Source organism: Papilio machaon, chromosome 20 (assembly GCF_912999745.1).
Source record: "Papilio machaon chromosome 20, ilPapMach1.1, whole genome shotgun sequence".
Lineage (NCBI taxonomy): Eukaryota > Metazoa > Arthropoda > Insecta > Lepidoptera > Papilionidae > Papilio > Papilio machaon.
Window position 1 is genome coordinate 2,078,383 of NC_060005.1, and position 21,219 is coordinate 2,099,601.

The window sequence follows — 21,219 nt, forward strand, 5'->3', positions numbered from 1 at the left end:
ACTACGAAAATTATACTCATACGAAACTTTGAGACATTTTCCGAAATGTGTTTTTAGTTAGGTCTATAATGCTAAGGCTTCTTATTTAAAACTTAAAGTTACCATACTTCACTTAATTCATACACATTCTTCTTTAACTTCCAACTTAATTACTTTACAATTATCATTTTCAATACTATTACTAGTTTCTGTGCTATTTCTTTTACTTTTTATTATTATTTTTTTCTTTTTAACACCTTTACACTTTGCTTTGAACACTTTTTCTAATATGAGCACATCTTTTTTATTAATAGTCCATTCAACAATATTTGTGGAAGCTAATTTTGTTAGATCTGTATCTTCATTATACTGTGGTATATCTAAATGTAATATATTCATTACTTTCTCTAATATATCATCTACATAATAATTTATTATGAGATCTGCTTTGTTGTCCTGAAAAAAAAGCATTTATTTATATATATTTATACATAAAACAGGTTATTAATCATGTAAATTAAATTTTATCTTGAAATCCTATTAATATTACAAATGCGAAAATTTAGATGGATGGATGTTTGTTTTAAAGTATCTCCGGAACGGCTGACCGAATCTTGATGAAATTTGCACAGATCTTGGCACAGATGTTCATAGTCTAGAACAAGGATTCTCGAAGGGGTCAATATTGAACTTAAAGCATTACTAATTCTCACTCTGTCTTCTTCTATTGACCTAAGTCAGAATGAATAATAATAATAATTGATCTTAAAAGTAGGTAATTTGACCATGGGGGTCTGTGGTAACTGTTTATTTTGGAAAAGGGGGTCACTTGTCCCAAAATAGTCTGGGGATCCCTGGTATAGAACACATAGGCTACTTATTAAGTTTCTTTTAATTCGTCGCGGGCGACAGTTAGTAAATATATAAATATATTGCGCTACCTGTCTGTGAATTAAAAAATAAATCTGATAAAAAAAGCGTAGTCCATGCTGGAATATTTCAATTTTTCAAATTTCATAGACATCCGTTTATCCGTTTTAAAGTTACGCGATAACAAATATCCATCTCTACCTATCTTACTTTTACATCCCAAAGTTTAGATGGAGGGATGTTTGTTACAAGGTATATCCGGAATGGCTAAACAGATCTTGGTGAAATTTAGCACAGATGAACATAGTCTGGAAGAACACATAGACTACTTTTTGATAGCGATTAATAAGATAGTTAGATATATAAAAGCAATTTCTGTAAATTTTGTCTCCAATGTTCCTAAAGCACTAGCTTAATATTGATGAAACTATTTTTTTGTTACACCCTATATGTCCTTCATTTTTCCACTAGTTTTAGGTCAGAATTTCAATTCCAGTCTAACAAATTTAATGATTAATAAAGTAGTAGTTACTTTACTTACATGTTTTGTGGGTTGCAAGTTGCATATAACTAATTTCCCTCCATACTTCACAGTCTCCAAAGGTAAATTACCACTTGGAATGATTTGCAATGTGGTGCCGAGACAAATACTTAAATCTGCAATACTGTAAAAATTATTTACACCATGAGTACAATAAAACCCAATAAGTACCAATGTTTGTCAACTACTATGCTCACTTTTACTTTAAAGATTTCTCTTAAAAACATTTCCGAGCCTCACATGATTAATGTACTGTCCAAGGCTAGAAATAGGGGAATGGGACAATGTAGATATCAGATAATAAATGTACACTAATTGACACCCTTAGCGTTCATTAAGATTCTGAGTGTAGTAGTAAGTGTATTAACATACCTAGAGTGCCATTCAGCCATTAACAAGTCATTTTCAGGCAAACTATGTTCCCAATCCAATACACCATCATACAAGCGACCTCTGCATGGCCTGCCACCATTATGTCCTGATGCACAGGGCACTCCGCTGCATTTCTTGCCAACTGTCTCTACAGGACTGCTACGGATGAACTGCCTGAAAAATAAGTACAGTTTAGTATCATATAATGTTAAAAATGTTGTAAATATAACAATTTTTAATATACTATACAACCTTTTTTGGTGTAGAAAACATTATTAAAAATAAACTAAAGCAAACATAGTCAAGGATAATTACAAATTTAGTATTTTTTAAATAATAATATACAATCAAAACTATCTTTTAATAAAATAAGTCTACAATGTTTTTAATCTAACAACAGTTAACTTATGCAGTTAATTTTAGTAGGTTTAGTTAACTTCATAGGGCACTTAACTGTGTAATTAAATATTACCTTTTACATAAACTGCACTCGTCAATAAACATGTTACCATGTAATTCTGATATATATTTTCGCGACAACCCCGATTTAAGATGGAGTCCATCAATATTTTGACTTACAATATACTGTATTTTGTTGCAATCTATTAATTTCTTTAATATCATATGTGTCTTTGTTGGTTTTGCATCTGTAAATGATATATTTGTGGATGGACGTTTTCCTTCTTTTTCTAGTGTCCAAACACCATTAGGTCCTCTGAAAAAAGATTCAAAACATGAAATTCATAACAAGTGAAGTGAAGAAAAAAAATTATGTTTTTAATATGAAAATTAGGTTTATCCCACAGTTAGGATTAGATTAATGTTTACCTAAAATCGGGTATTCCTGCCGACGTGCTAATTCCAGCACCTGTATGTACAACAATGTGTTTACTTTCCGAAATCATTCGAGCTAACATTTCACATTTCTCGTTTAATTTTTCGATAGCTTCAAATTTCTGAATGAAATAATAAAAACACAGTTATGTTGCGTTATGGTTAAAGCAAAAGCAAACAAAAATATCATACAAGCTATATAAATTTAGTTTCTTTACTTCAGGAATACCGAGAACACCTTTATGTTCGTAGGGTGACAACCCCTCTGCATAGTTACAAGACATTTTTACAATTTTTTACTATTCTTAGGTAAAATTATTCAAAGTTATCACTTATAATCTACCATTTTACAATTAATTGGAATACAATTAATGTTTTTACTGTTTTTATTTTCAAGCTTTTGACGACCATAGATAAACACAAAATAGCCGGTAGATTGATATAAAAACAGACATTGATAGGAATATTGTTTATTGTATAAATATTGGTCAGTATTATTTTTGAGTTTCTTCTTAAGCTTATTTGAAATTTTTTTAGATACATTTCTTAACAACCAACAATCAACAAAACTGTTTAACGTATCAGGTAAATTTTATTTCATTTAACTATCCACGATTTATCGTTACAGTATTTGTAATTCTGCTAAAAGAGGGTAAGAGAGACATTCAAAAAGTGACTGATTACAAGCAGCCGTCATGATATTTTGATTTTGACTTTTAAGTGTTTTCGATGTATATTTTAAGTTATTTTATTGTGTTTTTAAATTTAAGTTATTTTTTTTTTGTGAATTTATTTAATTGTTCTGAATGCAGTCTGTGACCCAATCTTGTGATGGCACGTCGAACACGACCTATTCATGTACACAATGCAACAAATCTTTCAAATCTTTGAAAGGCCTCAAAATACACACAACAAAAACACACATAAAATGTATTAGTCAAAACAGTTCACCTTTAGACAGCCATCCTATTATTCCGAGTGCGCCTACTTATGTACCAACTGATGCCAACGATCTAACTCCTTTCCACATACATCTTAGCCATTTGAAAAATAGCATACCAATAGTCAAAAGAATCCCTCGAGGAGCACGAATAACCGTTGCTACACATTTGTCACAACTAATCCAGAAATGTTACTTAAGCAATGCTACTCAAGACTGGCAGAACTTATTTTTATTTTCATACAGCACGCTACATATAATAAATACTGATGAACCAAATCTATCTTTGACACAAAAAATCAAAAATAACTGTACTGTAAGCTCCTCGCCTTCTCCCGCAAATCTAATCAAACATGATGCCCCTCGTAACCGCACCAAACTCATAGAAAACAAAATCAGTGACGGAGATCTCAAAGGTGCCGCTCGCCTTTTGTTCTCCAACGACGTGCTATCACCAGATACCCCTGACACCCTTCAGGCCTTACAAACAAAACATCCTCCAGCTCCAATAAACCCATATTTTCTTGACCCACCAACAGCAGGGCAAGCTTGCCTTCAAATTCAAAACAAAGATGTTACGGATGCCATTTTATCTTTTAAACCAGGTTCGGCTGCAGGTTTGGATGGAATCTCACCCCAACATTTGAAAGACTTAACATCGCGTTCTGTGGGTGATGCAGGCGAGCGACTTGTAAATTCGATCACTAAATTAATCAATTTTATGTATTCCGGTCATGTCAATCCAGAAATTGTTCCCATTCTTTTCGGCGCGAACCTCATTGCCCTCACCAAAAAGGACGGAGGGGTGAGACCAATTGCTGTTGGATCAACACTACGACGTCTGGCCTCCAAAATTGCTGTTCGACATATTTTACCAAAATTAAAACCGGAATTTGAGCCCGTACAGTTAGGCTTTGGTGTAAAAGGAGGGTGTGAGGCAGCCGTCCATGCCCTACGCTCTTTCTTAACTTATGGACAGCCTGACGTCTTGCTCAAAATTGATGTCAAAAATGCTTTCAATTCGGTAAATAGGGATACCTTGTTGACAGAAATAAAACATCATATACCGGAAATATACAATTATCTTCTTCTCAGTTACGCTGACCCAACAAAATTGCTATATCGTTCTAATGAACTGTCCTCGGAAGTAGGTTGTCAACAGGGTGATCCCCTTGGGCCTGCAATTTTTAGTTTGGCTATAAATCCAATAGTCAAAAATTTAAATTCTAAATTCAACGTTTGGTATTTGGACGACGGAACCCTAGGAGGTGATGTGGATACTGTGTTTTCGGACCTTTTTTTAATCAAAAATAATTTTGAAGCCATTGGTTTGGAGCTAAATTTTAGCAAATGCGAACTTTTCATAAATAACTCCAACTTAAATTTAAATGACGTAAAGCAAAAATTTAATATTTTGGCTCCAAATATTAAAATAGTTAACAGTGAATCCCTTCACCTTTTAGGTTCTCCAATTTTTGATGATTCTTTTTCTGAATATATTAATAGTTCAATTGTTAAATTTAAAACAGCCGCTGACCGTCTCCTAGAAATTAGTCCACATTATGCACTTTGCATCTTAAAATTCTGCCTTTTCGTGCCAAAACTTACATATGTGCTCCGTTGCTGCTCCTTCTGGAATCACCCAGATCTTTTGACACAAGTAGACGACTTAATCAAAATTAGTATAGAATCGATTCTTAATTTACAGCTGAACGAGCAATCTTGGACCCAAGCATCTTTACCCATCCGTTATGGTGGTTTAGGGATTCGCAAAATTTCCAGTGTCGCTTTACCAGCCTTCCTATCTTCTGTCCATAGTTCAACAAATCTCATAAGTAAAATTTTAAGGGCATCCCCTTCAAACTTTGAGATTGCTGGCTTGGAAGAAGCTAGAAACGCTTTCTTAATTGCATGCCCAGGTCAAAATTTTCCAGTTTCTCCAAATTCACAGAGGAGTTGGGACGACATAAATTGCAAATTAACTTATGACAATCTTTTAAGCCGTAGTACAGATTCGGCGCGTGCCAGGCTTTTGGCTGTGGGTACGCATGAGGCCGGCTACTGGCTTCACGCGTACCCTTCGTCAAATACAGGAACTTTTCTTGAGCCTGACACGCTCCGAATCACAACCTGCCTACGGCTTGGGGTTCCGGTCTGCATTCCTCATAAATGTCCCTGTGGCAGTGATGTCGACAGACTAGGACATCACGGACTGTCATGTCAAAAAAGTGCAGGCCGCTTCTCGAGACATGCCGCACTCAACGATATCGTGCGCCGGTCTCTTGCCAACGTCAACGTGCCAAGTCTTCTTGAACCGACTGGTATTGCCAGAGACGATGGCAAGAGGCCGGACGGTATGAGTTTGATTCCATGGAAGATGGGTCGGGTGCTGGTATGGGATGCAACCTGTTCAGACACACTGGCCCCTTCCCATCTACATGGAACAATCAACAGAGCTGGTGCGGCTTGTGAAGCGGCTGAAAAAGCTAAAGCTTGCAAATACAGGGGTCTGGGCACCGAATACGAATTTGTCCCATTCGGTGTCGAGACCCTTGGTCCGTGGGGTCCTAGCGCTAGAAAGCTTTTTAAGGAAGTAGCAAAAAGGTTAGTCGACATCACAGGAGACCGAAGAGCTGGCAGCTACCTCGGACAAAGAATTAGTTTAGCTATTCAAAGGGGGAATGCTGCCAGTATCTTCGGAACCTTGCCTAAAGGGACTCCTTTTAATGATATATTTTAGCTTTTATATTATATTTAAGATAGTTGATTACGTTATTTAATTAAAAGAACATATATATTATATTAGGTACTACATAACAATTTTATTTCAACAATAATTGTTTGGAATTCTGCTACTATGACAATGTTTATGTCACAAAGTGGTATAATCTATGATACGATATTTTCGTTTTATTGGTTTTAATTCTTTGTCGACGTATAAATCTCGATTTTAGTGACTATTGCAAATAACAACAAATTGAAGATTTTTTTATACTTGTTCAACCTTTAAGTTATCCCAAACTATGAATAGACGACGTGGACATGAAGAAGAAGATGGATATGGTATTTATTTTAATCATTTTAGGTTATGTATATTCACAACAAACATTTACTGCTAAATATATAGTTACAACACAAACTATTAATTTTCAGATCGTCTTCATCGAAAAAGGCGCCGTGTGTCGGAGAACCAAGAAATTGAAGATAGATTAGAGTCTTTAATTCTAAGAGTAGGTGAGAAAAGTAGTTCAAGTTTAGAAAGCAATCTTGAAGGCTTAGCAAGTGTTTTAGAAGCTGACTTGAGCACTTTCCGCGTCAAGATCCTGCGAATATTAACAGACTGCGCTATACGTATGCCCGAAAAATGTACAATATATGCTACATTGGTTGGTTTACTCAATGCTAAAAATTATAACTTTGGTGGTGAATTTGTGGACTACATTGTGAAGACATTCAAAGAAAATTTGAAGACTGGCAAGTGGAATCCTGCCCGATACTGTTTACGATTTATTTCTGATTTAGTAAATTGTCACGTACTGGCCGCTTCATCATTACTCACTTTGCTAGAAACATTAGTTGATGCTGCCAATGAGGATGGTGTCCCTCAGGTCAGACGAGACTGGTTTGTGTTTGCCGTATTGTCCACTTTACCTTGGGTTGGCAGAGAATTGTATGAGAAGAAAGAATCTCAATTAGATCATTTATTAGTGACAATAGAAGTATTTCTCAACAAAAGAAGTAAGAAGCACTGGCCAGCATTAAAAGTATGGTCAGCTGATTCTCCACATTTGCAAGAAGAATATTTAGATTGTCTCTGGGCTCAAATTAAAAAATTAAGACAGGATAATTGGTCAGAGAAACATATTCCCAGACCTTATCTTGCTTTTGATTCCATACTTTGTGAAGCATTGCAGCATACTCTTCCTAGTATACAGGTATGAAAGCATTTAAATTTAATTTTTTTCAATAATCAACTGACTTTCTTCCAATAGTACCTAATTGGTATGCTATATTTGTAAGAAAGCGTTGAATACTACCTACTTTTATTTAAGTGATAAATGTATATAACCTATTGATAATGTTCATATCTATAGTAAGTCTTTATTTTTTCCAGCCACCGCCACACAATGAGGGTGACACATACCCCATGCCTCGAGTCATATTTAGAATGTTTGATTACACCGACTGTCCAGACGGTCCGGTATTACCAGGAGCACATTCCATAGAGAGATTTCTTATTGAAGAACATCTACATAACATTATAGAAGCATACCATTTAGAACGAAAGGAATGTGCAGCACAGCTACTCTGTTTCCCATATAAAGCAAAGATTCCCTTAGAATATTGTATTGTTGAGGTTATGTTTGCGGAGTTGTTTAATCTACCGGTGCCGAGATATTTGGAGATTTGTTACGGTTCAATACTTATTGAGCTCTGTAAACTGCAGCCGTCCACTATGCCTCAAGTACTAGCTCAGGCTACAGAAATCTTGTTTATGAGAATTGACACAATGAATATTGCTTGTTTTGACAGGTATGTACAAACCTTGGAAACTGTGGAATTCTTTTTCATTTTAATTAAAACTATAATGAATAAAGAATCATCTATAGCTCACTATACATACCCGCTGAGGGGCTCAGAGCCTGTCCCAAGTTAGGGGTAACTAGTTAACCACGCTGGCCAATTGCGGGTTGGTCAACTTCACACATATCTTTGAATTTCTTCTCAGATATGTGCAGCATCACAATGTTTTCCTTCACCGTAAGAACGTTGGATAAATGTACATATGTAAATCGAGAATGGAAGAACACATTGGTACATGGCACATTCAACAAAAAGAATATTAAATTTTAATTATACAACAATATATTCTACTTGTTAAAATTTTCCTGTAATTAAATGATGTTAAATTTAACATACAATGAAAAATTATTTATTGCTTTAAAGTTTACTAAAAGATAATTATGTAAAAATTATTTATATCTACAATAACATAACTCACGCCTGTAACCCAGAGGAGTAGACAGGGATCTTTATTTGGCGTATTCGGTTAATTAAGTTGCATATCTATTTTGCAGATTTGTAAACTGGTTTGCATACCACTTGAGCAACTTCCAATACCGTTGGTCCTGGGAGGATTGGGAAGGCTGCATCCAATTAGATCCAGAACATCCTAAACCTAGGTTTATAAGAGAAGTTCTCGGAAAATGTCTCAGGTTTGTTATTCTTGGTTGAAATAGTCACTTTAAAACACTCACGATTTTAAACAATTTTTTAGATTTTAAATGATTTTTTTCTTAAATTGCAATAAATATGTTTTATTTCTGACTTAAAAACGACCTTAAAAAGATTCAAAATGTTCTAAATAGAGCTTTAACTTGATTAAAATTTTATTTTACATCCTTTCTGTTTAGGTTATCATATCATCAAAGAGTGAAGGATATGATTCCAGAAACACTAGCACCATTGGTGCCTTTGAAACCAGAACCAATCTACAAATACTCTATGGAAGGAGCAGGTAAGATAAATAAAATAACTTAATTAATAAATAAACTTTATTTAACTTATTCTAAAATAACCTAGGAATACATTATATTTACAAACAGAACATAGAATTATAAAGATTATAATATGAGGATTAGACAGTAGTTGATTGAACGGTAAGAGAGCTTATGAAAAGATTTATTTTAAATGCTTTATCTCTTTAGCATATTTGTAACTAAATTATTTGAAATATATTTGCGTATATTGTAAATTGTAGACAGACTTGTACAACAGTATTAAAGCTTAATTAATGAGTATTTTTAACACTAACTGCCACAGTTATTTATTTAAATAACTCTGAGTGAGGCAGTATATTTATTAAGAATCAGTCTATTCCATAGCCATTAATTCTAACAAAGTCAATGGCGGTTTCTCATCATATTCGTCATTTGAATGTCGTGGTGAATCATCAGATGAATGATAACTGATATCTTCTTCTTCAAACAATGCCTCTCTTTCATCATCATCATCATCGTCACCATCTTCATCGTCATTCTCTTCATCATATTCATCATCGTCAGTGAACCCTTCATACTTACTGTTTTTGTTAATAGTGTCAAGTAGTTCTTTTATGTCATCATTCATATTAAAATAATGCTCATGAGATTGACTTGCTTCTTTATCAGTATCATGATGAACATTTCTTTCATTATTTTCCGATTCAATGTCATCGAAGGAAAAATCGTTTAGTAGATCTTCTAGTATACTAGGAGTTGTAGTGGTAGTAGTTGTAGTTGTAGGTGCTATAGTTGTTGTTGTCGTTGTTGAAATAGCTTCAGTTGTTGAGTTTTGATGCTTTTTCTTGCATTTTTTGCCTTTAGGTGTAGATTGTGATGTGATTACTATCTTTTCTGTTGTAAAAGTTGCTTCCGTGTCGATTATTTCATTGCTTTCGTCATTAGCTGGTTCGGTTGATTGGAATATATATTCACTCTGATCTCTTGATTCTTCAGATGTTTCTTTATTTTCTTCTTTTATTTTCGATATTTCTTCACCGTCCATTGAAATGTCTCCTTCACTTTCTTCATCAGGTGGTACAGTAGATGTGACTTCAGCTTTTTTCGTTGTAATCTCTTGGTTGGTTGTAATCGGCCTTATAGTACTTGTACCGTCAATATGATCGTGTCGATTTCTCTCTTCATCAACATATTTAGGAGTGGATGAAAGATATCCTTGAAAATTTGAACCTTTTCTTCTATGATTATAATTCGATGAAACACTGCGAATTTTTTCAGGCGTTGCACTTGTAGCACTCCATCTGTCGTGTTTTAGCGAAGTTCCTTTTATCAGTAATGTTGACTGGCGAAACCGGTTGATATTCTTTGATCTTGCAGTTGTTGTAGATTCAGTACTAGAAGGTTTACTGGTTGTTTTAATAGTGGTTGTCGAAGGTGGGTTTTCTGTCGTCGATGTACTGATAGTGCTTAATGGAGTTGTGGTTGCTTTTGACGAAGGTTTCCATGGCGTTTTCGTGGTACTAATGACAGTCGTACTCGTTTGTTGTTTTATATCTGAATCTGGTGTCACTCGCTTGTTTTCTTTAATGAGTTTTGTCGTTAATGGACTACTAGTGGATGTTGTGGTCGATGTTGGTGTTGTTGTGGTGATTCGTTTGTGCTTTTTAATTTTTTCCGTTTTGTTGAACTTGAGCGGTGGTCGGGTCCGTTTCTTCGTCTTTTGAGTCGAAGACGCCATTGTTGTTGACGATGAAGGAGTTTCAGTTGTTGTTTCTGTTGTATCTAATTTAATGATAGCAGAAGTTGTTGGCAGAGGTGTGGTAGTTGATATTGTTTTATTTTTTTCTTTATGTATATCCATGGGAGTAGTTTTGGCAAAAATACCTAACATGTCGGCCCATTCCATAATATCGTCTTGTTCGACACTATGAGCTGTTATAATATCTGGACTTTGTGTTGTAATCCCATGAGATTTTGTATTATTATGTTTCTTCGGTGGCTTCTTCGTGCTTACATTTGGTTTATGTAATATGTTTTCGCTGTATTTGTTTTCTTCCGAAACAAGGGTTTTTTCTGTTGAGTTTGTACTGTCGGCGTAGTTTACAGTAATTGGTCTAAATGCAGAATCGAACAAGGGATCGGGTTCAGAAAACTGAACATCGAGAACTTGTGGACTCGGTCGAAAATCGATGGGTTTGTGAGACCTCATTGGCTTCGTGGTTGGCATTTTTAATGGGGGCATAGGTTTAAAGGGTTTTTTGTCCATCGTGACAAAAACACCAGGCGGTGCGTTATAAATTGGCGGTCTTAAGCGTTCCGGAAAGTAATTAACTTTAACTGGTGCTTTCCCTTTGTTATATTGTTTATGAACCGCTGGTGGGTTTGTCACATTATCTGACCATTCGTATTTCGTCGTAGTGCTCTTTTTCATATAAGAATCTTTTGATGAAGCCAGTGGCGGTAAAGGCGTAGGTAAAACTGCCGGACGGGTTGTGCTGTCTACTTTATTATACCCTTGTGGTTTGTAATCTGTCTGTGATAAATGTGGATAATTTAAACCACTGTCCTCTTCTAAATAATGTTGATGGAAGGGATCGGTAGGTGGATGATTCTGATTTTTGATAACGTGATGTTTATACGGATATGGTAATGATTTTAAGTGAGTGTTATGCTCTGAGCTTGCGCTTCCAACGTAACCAACTTTAGAATACGGCGAATATGTGGGTTGGTATTGATTTTGCTTGTATCTTCTCTGTTGTTCGTAGTTCTCATCTTCATCATCATCGTCATCGTCGAATAGCGATGAAAATAATCTGTCCAATTCACTCTGTTGCTGTCGTTTGTGGTAACGAGGTGTTTGGGCAATATTTTTATGGAACCAAATGGCTCTTTCCGGTCGAGATATTTGCGGTGGTACTGTTTCAGTTCGGTGATATGATAAAGGTTTATCTGTCACTCTATCATTTGTGCTTTCTTGGACTGTAAATGTTCTGATTGGTCGCTCATACGGCTTGCTTTGTTTTTTGGGTATTTGTGACATGACAGAGAATGTTAACTCATAGTGGTATTTGCCTGGTGACATTTCTTGATCTCTTTGTCTGACTCGCTTCACCGACCAGAATGCTTTAACACCATCCATACATTTGTCATTGTCGCACTTTTCATGCGACTTGTCGTCTTCTCTGAAACGGTACCCTTTCGATTCTTCTAATAACCTTCCCCTCGCTAGAATCGTAACATCTCCATATGTTGTACTTTCGTCTTCTTTGAGTCTGTCGAATGGTGCTGCTTTGATTTTTTCCCAAAGATCTTGATCGTCAATATTTCTTAATTCGTGATTATTTTCTTTATTGTCAGAAGCTGAGATGTCATCTTTAGCGATTAGTTGGTCAATTTTATCTCTGACTAGAGTTAAGTAGACACTATGACGTAAGGCGTCTTCCCAGTAATGTGCTGGGATAACGACTGTAGTAGGTGGGGAAGCAGTTTGGATTGTCTCGTGTAATGTGCCCGCTCGTCCCCGTCTCTCCCCCGGCCGCCATTCGTCCAGTGGAATAGGTGTCGGTCTGAAGTCATCTCCTGCCACTATATCTCCTTCGACCTGGAATAATGTGTTGAAAAATATTAATTAGGATATATTTGACGTTACAAACTTATAAAAAAAGGTAGGCTTATAATTAGTAATTCCTAAGTAAGAGAATGAATGTATAGTCGTTAAATAGACTGTTATGATGCAATAACTTTTGATTTGAAACTTCATAAATCAGAAAAACGATTTTCGATTTACATATGTACATTTATCCGACGTTGTTACGGTGAAGGAAAATATCGTGATGCTGCCTGCACATATCTGAGAAGAAATTCAATGATATGTGTGAAGTCAACCAACCCGCATTGGGCCAGCGTGGTTGACTATGGCCTAGTCACCCCTAACTTGGGGTAGGCTCCAAGCCCCTCAGTGGGGACGAATAGTGAGCTGATAATTACGAAATCAGAAAATGCATCTATTACAACGTCCCACAAAACAAAAGCATATTATGCTAATTATTATTTAAAATAATCGATTCATTTAGGCAGTTTCAGTTGTCGTGATGGATTAAATTAGTAAACAAAAAAAATCAAGTAAATATTTGAATGTGCGTTTGAAAGTAAAATCGTACTATCGGGAAAGTGGGTATGGCGTGCCTATGTGCAGTTGCGTGCAGTATGCATCCCCGCTGCAAACTGTTCCACACCACTGGTCGCATATCATTCTAGTATTTGCTGAAAATGTCTCGATCTATAATTAAACCCATTTTTCACTAAGCGGTTAATCATTTAAATGGCAATTGGACTAGTGCAATAGAAAATTAAAAGTGAATTTTTTTATCCGTTTTCTAGGAAAAAATATAACTTTTTATCATTTAAATAACGTAAACACGCGTAATTTTTTTTACTAGCATCGATAGTGACGATAAGGTTTATTGTCAAATTTTTACAAAATTATGATCTGAAATTGGCCAAAGACAAAATATCGATATCAAGGTTTTTTTTTATTGTCATAATAATTTGTAATTTAAAATTTCTAAAAGTGCGATTAATTGTGCGTAATCTCTTATCATAATCTGTTGCGTTTAAATCAAGACCTAGAAACGCATAAAGCATTATTTTACTCAGAAGATACATTTACGTTCAATAGATACAATTCAAGGTTCAGATTTTATCTTTGACGTTGATTGGTTGGATGTATTTAAAAAATACGATGTACGAATTTGATAAAACTTACATTTAAAACTGTACGTAGTAATGAATAAGTTATTTCTAAATAAGCTAATTTTGCTTTTTTATTCTATACTTATTATGAAAACATTTACACCCCTTAAAAGTCGATGTCAATTTTATTTTAATTTAAAACATAGCCTTAGATTAACTAAAATTGCTTATGCCTGGTTTATTATGATAAAAAACACATACTATTTAATATTAAAGAGTGTTTTAATTCATTTTTCGTCAATGTTTAATTAATTTTATATTCTCTGTGCTTTTTCCGTAATTGCAAGCAAAACTACTATAAAATGCCCTCATTATAACACTCGAGTAACACCGATGCTCGCTATCGCCTTCCCATTGACACATAATCGTGTAAAAAGACAATTATGCTTATAGTACTTGGGAAAGTCACAGACCTACAATAGCTAGTAACGAGGTCGTCTACTGTACTGCTTTGGAGATGATGAATGTCAGAACAGTAACTCAATGACCTAAGACTGTCGATAATACCCGATATATAATGGGTTCAAATCCCGATGGAAAAATATAATTAAACCTATACAAGTAAAGAAAACATTAGTTCATAGCGCTATTAAATTCGGTTTCCTAATTCTCAAAAATTATGATATATTTCATAGAACTAAACTCATAGAAAAGCTCAAATTAATTTGATATAACAACCGCGTTTGACTATACCGGATTTATAAAAAAAAAACTGCAACTGACATTAACGTAATCTTTATACATGTAAATAAAATTGAAGTGTATGTCATATAAAAAAATCATAAAAAAGAACAACATAATCACGTCCGTAACCCAGAAGGGTAGGCAGAGACTACCGACCTCCATTTGGCGCGGTCTTGACAAACCTCTCTCGCTTCTGCCTAGTATGATTTTTTTTAAACCGATGCAATCGTTTAAAAAATAATCATACTTCGTATATATTCTGATATAGAAAAACCTATTTTTAATCTACATAAATTCACTCACAATATCAGCTTATTTGATACCGATCCTTGTAAGAAAAACTTTTAAACGATTTTCCACAATCTAACTAATATTATAAATTATGCGAAATTTTAGATGGATGGATAGATGTCTGTTTGAAGGTATCTTCGAAACAGCTGAACGGATCATGATGTAACATGATACAGACATAGTCTGGAAGAACACATTGGCTACTTATTAAGGTTTTTTTTTTAATTCCGCGCGGACGGCGTTGCGGGCGATAGCTAGTTATTTATATTATACGACGATTTTTAACATAACACAAGGAATTATTAAAAATTACAAATACGACTAACACAAACTTCTAACAAGATAAAAAAAGAAATCACCAATAAATTCAGCGTGAAAACACAGGCACAACAAACATAAATTTCTCCTTAAAAATGTTTATAAAAAAAATGTAAAAACTACTCACAAATAGCGTAACGAAAACGCATAACAGCGCGGATCTCATCTCTGGAGACGCGTACGTATTTTCGCACTGAGTCGAAGATGCGTGACGCGTGCAACACTGCCGACTATCGTCAACACCGACCACTGACTACCACCTACCACTATCTGCCACCGTTTACCACCACCTTAATAGCGAGTATTGACCTGCAAGATGCATTTTTTTCTATAAAAGTTGTTTTTTATGGGGGAGATCGACTAGTAATGGCAGAGAACGTTTACTTATAACAAAATATTATATTGGTTTGAAGTTAATATCACATACAAACTTCCCTTGTATATCATAGTGCGGAGTATAAATTAGACATTTTCACTCAAATTCCAATCTACAACTAAATTTACTAAAATGTATTAACCTGGCGTGAAATAGTTTAACACATCTTAGTAGTTAACTTGTATGTATGCAATAATAATTACTTTGTGCAACAAAATCTCAACGATTGTATTGACCATTATGTTTGTTGTGAAACATGTCGGATGTTATCTTGCACTGGTATAGTAAAGTGCGGGAAGTGTCATAACTAGTGGAAACGGACGTTATATTATCCTACACTTTACACTTGAGTTTTTAACGTAAATCTAATGATCCATTGTTTTAAATCTTTATGTTATTTACTGATAATAGCTTGTTACTTTTTATGTTGCAAACGAGCAAGCAGTCACCAGAATTCATCGAAGTAACTAAGCGACCGCTTTCCATAGACATCTCCAAATGCTAAAACTATTTTAGTTTGAATAAATAAAAGTTTTCAAATTATAAATAAACCAGCTATATCCCGCGTCTATATTCGCGCAGAGTAAAAAAAAAGAATAAGTAGCCTGTGTTCTTCCAAACTATGTTCTAAATCTGTGCCAAATTTCATCAAGGTTCTTTGAGCCGTATTGAAAATACCTTCAAACATTCATTCATCCATACATCCATCTAAACATTCACATTTATGATATTAGTAAGATATAACCCCATGTCATGGAAGGCTCGATTGACTTTTAATAGCCTATCCATTCGTATTACGGTCATTATTTAGTCTGTCGTCAATGTGACTCGTTAATATATTTACGTAATAAAAAAAATCTTGAGTAAACAATAGACGATTGTGTATATTGACTCTCTAATGAATTATTTCAATTTGCATTCATTTAAAGTTCATATACACAACTGAAAGTGTGAATGATATCAACGGCCACGTGAGACCACGACGAGTGTCCATTCTATGCTCAAACCCTCTTGTCATTATCTTTGTCACCGACCGCGACCGTCACATGTACCTATATACTTGTATACTTTCCATCTCTTTATGTGCCTCCGATATGTTTTTTTTTTATATTAAACTGGCGTTGGAAGCTATCGTATTTGTACAAACTAAAATTAATGTAGTAATAAAACTCTTTTTACTGTACAACGAAAATGGGTTAGAGAGAAACATCTATAAGCGTGAAAATATCGCGGTCCCCACTCACTGATTCAGCTTCGACGGCAAAAATAATTCATCATAATCAGCCTGAGTTCTTCCACTGCTTCATGTAGGGTTGCCAGTTCGGCAAACCTACTAGCCGGACAGACCAGCCAGTTTGGCCGGACATTTGGGTAGAAAGGTTGAACACACTATATTGTCGAATTTTGTCTCAGTATTAATAGGTACACTCTCGTTTGGGAAATGTAAAAAGCCTAACAACTCGGACACCGTTTATTTTGGCCGGACACGCAATCAAAAATCCTACATATATCCGGCTTTATCCGGACGCCTGGCAACGCTAGCTGCACGTAGGCCGCCCCCATCGATTGCCACAATGCCAAAAAAAAAAAATTTTTGTTGTTAATTTGTAAATAAACACGAATATAGAAGTGAAATTGATTGTAACGTAACTAACATTTGGTGTACAAGTTCGTGTAAATTGAAATGAGACATTAACAATGTTTGTCGTGTTCATTTGTCATGCATCAGTTGACAAAACATTTATTCGCTTTCCTCATTCATTTCAGACATGTTTACGTTCTTTATTCTAGAATTAATAACTTCGAAATAGCAATGTAATGTAACTCCGAGTACCTAGAGTTTCTACTTATATATTGTTTCTTTTATTTTCTCTGAAAAATCAGAAATAGTTGAATGATTTTTTTAGATGTTTAAACATCACAAAGTCAAGGTTAATACCTACATAATTAATAAACTACATTAAATTAAATTATTAAAAATTAAAGATCATTAATTTCTAGTAACACTTTCAATATCAACGAATTTCTCTGCCAGTTTAATACGTGAAAATAGCAGTGTTAGTGTTAACTGTACCCAACTAGTTAACTTGCGCAAGATCACTTAAACTTTAATTGCCTTTATGACTCTAATGAATCGTACTTTGTCCCACGCCCGCGAAAATCATACTGATATGAACTACGCCTTACGCAACACTCCGTATTGTTCACTAGCCGATATCGCGAGAACATCTCTGCTTGTATGTACTGTCTGATGGAATGATGAAATTTTAATTAAAGTAAATTAAACTATTTGAAGTCCATTAAGCAGATAGGTGTCGCTATTTCTTACTTGGAAATTTTTTTTTAATTCCAAACGACTGTTTGGTTTAAAACATGATGTAGGAGATAGTAAGGACTAATGACGTTTATAAGCTTTTTGTAAATGCAAATGTGTATTTCAAGCGTCTCTCCCCGGCACGGAGGCTGCGCACCGGCTGGTCGTCTGCGTACGTAACAAGTGTACGCCGGAGGAGGCGCTGAACGTGTTGCGCGAGCTGCCCAACCCGCTGCGTGATGGTGACGCAGCCCCCCACCCCCACTACAACCCCCTCAAGATAGACGTGTTCGTGCAGACGCTGCTCAATCTTGGCAGTAAGAGTATCTCCCACAGCTTCGCCGCTATATCAAAGTTTCACTACGTTTTCAAGGTGAGTAAAATAGAAGAAAAAATTAAAAACCTCGTACAGAATTTTGTTTTCAACGATTTTGCCTTTTTTAGGCTTTTACTCGTATGTTAATTGTAAAATATGTAATTATTTCATATTTAGCAGAACCTATTACATCATTGAAGTACTTGCTTGTAAATTTGTTTGGGAAAATGTACTTTGAATTTAGGCTAGAAGCATTCAATTCAGTTATACTTTATTAGACGACTCCATACGTTTTGTGTCACAAATCTACGAAAATTACTCAAGTAAATTTTATATACACATTTAAAGTACTTCTTAGTGTTAGAAATCGTCACTAAAACATAGTTACGATATTTTGTTCTATAGATATTAGCGGAGTCCGAAGAAGCACAGATCTGTGTACTAAAGAACGTGTGGGAGCTGTGGCAGCGACAGCCGCAGATGGTGTGCGTGTTGGTGGACAAGATGCTGAAGACGCAGGTGGTGGAGTGCAGCGCGGTGGCCACATGGCTCTTCTCCAAGGACATGGCGCCGCACTTCACACACAACTATCTCTGGGAGATACTGCATCTCACCATTGATAAGATGAACAAGCACGTGTCTAAACTTAGTGAGTATAAAACTCCTAACAGAAAAAAAATGCTTAATATAATAGTCCGAATCAAACTAAGTCAAAGTAAATTATAACAGCTCACTAGGGCCCCTCTTGTCAACGTCAAAAAATATCACAAGGTCCTCGTTGTACTATAGCTGTTGTCATTTTTTCTATGTCCAAGTAGGTTTTATATTCTGACAGAACTAATCGCGACAGTAGCGCCTCTCACCGGTTCAGATATTATTGTTTTACTATAAGTATTTCATGATATATTTATTTTGTGTAGTATCTATGGTGTAGTCTATGATGTGGTATGGTGTATGGGGAATTAAAATAGATTATATGATAATTTGTTTAAGATTTTTTTAAATATATTTGGCGTTGGTAGCTTTGAAATTAAACTCTTACGATAATTGTGGTCTTTAGATGTGAATGAATTTTGTGTAATATTAAATAGTACCTCGAAAAACTAATCTTTCAGTGATTTTTTGTGATCGTTACCTTTAATACGAACACTTTCAATGCCACTATGATTTTTTATTAAAATGAACTCGCACTGAGTCTGTAGCATTGAATGTGTTAGTAAAAATATATAATTAAAGGTGGCGAGCTGCAGGAGGCGCGCGAGGCTCTGGCGCGCGCGGACTCCAGCAGCTCCGACTCAGAAGATGAGGGAGGCACCAAGAAGAAGAAAGATCAAGACAAACCTACTGAAGAGGTATAGTATTGGAAAATATCTTGACAGCTCAGAACTTCGCAAGACGCTGCGTAGAAAGGAATGCGGAATTGGAACTGCGCAGTGGCTCAAGTTTAGTCGACTGAAAGAATAAAACGCTCTTCACATAGAGTTTATTTTATAATATATCATAAATTGTTAGGTTTAAAAGCATTCATTGACTTCATAATACGGTCGATAAGTTTTTCACAACAAAATTGAGGTTCGCCCGAATCATATTCTTCATTATTTGTATGTTTTTAAATAAAAAAAAATTATATTTTCACAGGGGAAAAGAATGAAACTCCCACTAACAAATAGACATGTACAAAGTTTAACTATATTTAAGGCTGTGGAGCGCATGGAGGAGCGCTTAGAGTTGGCTCACACGGACCAGAAGCGGCTGTTCCTGATCGTGTTCCAGCGCTTCATCATGATCCTGTCCGAGCACCTGGTGCGCTGTGACACTGACGCGCGAGACCCCAACACACACTGGTACCGCAGCACTGTCGCCAGGCTCAGGCATGTCTTCCTCGTGGTCAGTATTACACTCTATTATAACTTTTTTTTTTCAAATATCTTGACGGCTGAAAACATCGCAGTAGTCGCTGCGCAAAATACAATGGTGTAGGCATGTAAGAGGAGAGCACTGCACAGTGCGCAGATGACCTTGAACAACCAATGTTTCTTCACACAAAGCTTACATTTTTACATTAAAAAGTCCACTTGTTAAACTGTTCTTTAATTTTATATATTACTAGCTGTTTGCCTGCGACTCGGTCCGTGAATAATAAAAAAAATAGTACCCTATTTGATTTTCCAGACTATGTTCTATATCTGTGTCAAAGATCTGTTGAGTCGTTCCGGAGATATCTTCAAACAAACATCCATTCATTTAACCATTCATATTTATAATATTAGTATATAATAATAGTGCAGTGTTTATCGTTTACTAACATATATATTTTTTCTAAATTTGCCAATTCTTGTATTACAGCATCACGAGCAGGTGCAGAAGTACAGCAGCACGCTGGAGACGTTGCTGTTCACGCAGGACCTGGACCCTCACATCTTAGATGTGTTTCACCAGTTTGTGGCGCTCACCGCCTAGCGCACCCCCCACACCCCCCACACCCCACACGCGACCCCCCACACCCCACACGCGACCCCCCACAACCCCCAGACAGACAACAAGCCGTATGTGGGGTACGAAGATTGTGTGTGAAGTGACAGTGACATAAAATGACACTTAGTGTGCTATTATTTAAGTGAATAGGCACTAAAGGTGCGATTTTGCGGAACACGGCATACGGCAACAGCAGACAGCAAATATCAACTGTTGTCACATACCTAAAATCAATTCTAGCATTAATGTAAACACTAACTGGGAGCCAAATCAATATGCCAGGCCAGCGTTACTGTCATACTGTACTGGCATAATGTAAACCAGTTGTAATACTACAAAGTAATGCTGTTTGCCGTTGCGGCACACGGCACATTGCCCTCTGCTGTATGACGTCTACCGCATTCTTTGAAATCGCACCTTTGTAATCAATAGCTATTATCTGTGAAGTTTGCGTTATATATTTTGTGTAGTATTTCTAAATTACATCTACATCTTATAAAATTCTCGTGTCACAGTTTTCGTTGCCATACTCCTCCGAAACGGCTTGACCGATTCTCATGAAATTTTGTGAGCATATTCAGTAGGTCTGAGAATCGGACAACATCTATTTTTCATAACCCCCCCCCCCATTTAGTTTTTTTTTTAACTGCGCGCGG

At 35.7% G+C, this 21,219-nt stretch overlaps 3 protein-coding genes across 3 annotated transcripts; 1 reads left to right on the forward strand and 2 right to left on the reverse strand.

Moving 5' to 3' along the window:
* Positions 1–82: 82 nt before the first annotated feature.
* LOC106710047 (NAD-dependent protein deacetylase Sirt6) lies at positions 83–2,922 on the reverse strand. The gene is made up of 6 exons (XM_014502020.2): positions 2,815–2,922; positions 2,591–2,718; positions 2,235–2,477; positions 1,763–1,936; positions 1,391–1,514; positions 83–435 (listed from the first exon to the last, which is right to left on the reverse strand). The coding sequence occupies exons 1-6, from the start codon at positions 2,878–2,880 to the stop codon at positions 118–120; spliced, it is 1,053 nt and encodes a 350-aa protein (XP_014357506.2). The 5' UTR covers positions 2,881–2,922; the 3' UTR covers positions 83–117.
* A 3,614-nt stretch (positions 2,923–6,536) lies between these two features.
* On the forward strand, positions 6,537–20,593 carry LOC106710046 (nuclear cap-binding protein subunit 1). The gene is made up of 10 exons (XM_045682777.1): positions 6,537–6,599; positions 6,690–7,471; positions 7,651–8,069; positions 8,615–8,752; positions 8,951–9,054; positions 17,901–18,145; positions 18,494–18,737; positions 19,325–19,440; positions 19,787–19,975; positions 20,435–20,593. The coding sequence occupies exons 1-10, from the start codon at positions 6,560–6,562 to the stop codon at positions 20,546–20,548; spliced, it is 2,391 nt and encodes a 796-aa protein (XP_045538733.1). The 5' UTR covers positions 6,537–6,559; the 3' UTR covers positions 20,549–20,593.
* On the reverse strand, positions 9,137–15,378 carry LOC106710045 (flocculation protein FLO11). The gene is made up of 2 exons (XM_014502018.2): positions 15,210–15,378; positions 9,137–12,638 (listed from the first exon to the last, which is right to left on the reverse strand). The coding sequence occupies exons 1-2, from the start codon at positions 15,246–15,248 to the stop codon at positions 9,411–9,413; spliced, it is 3,267 nt and encodes a 1,088-aa protein (XP_014357504.2). The 5' UTR covers positions 15,249–15,378; the 3' UTR covers positions 9,137–9,410.
* Positions 20,594–21,219: the final 626 nt, after the last annotated feature.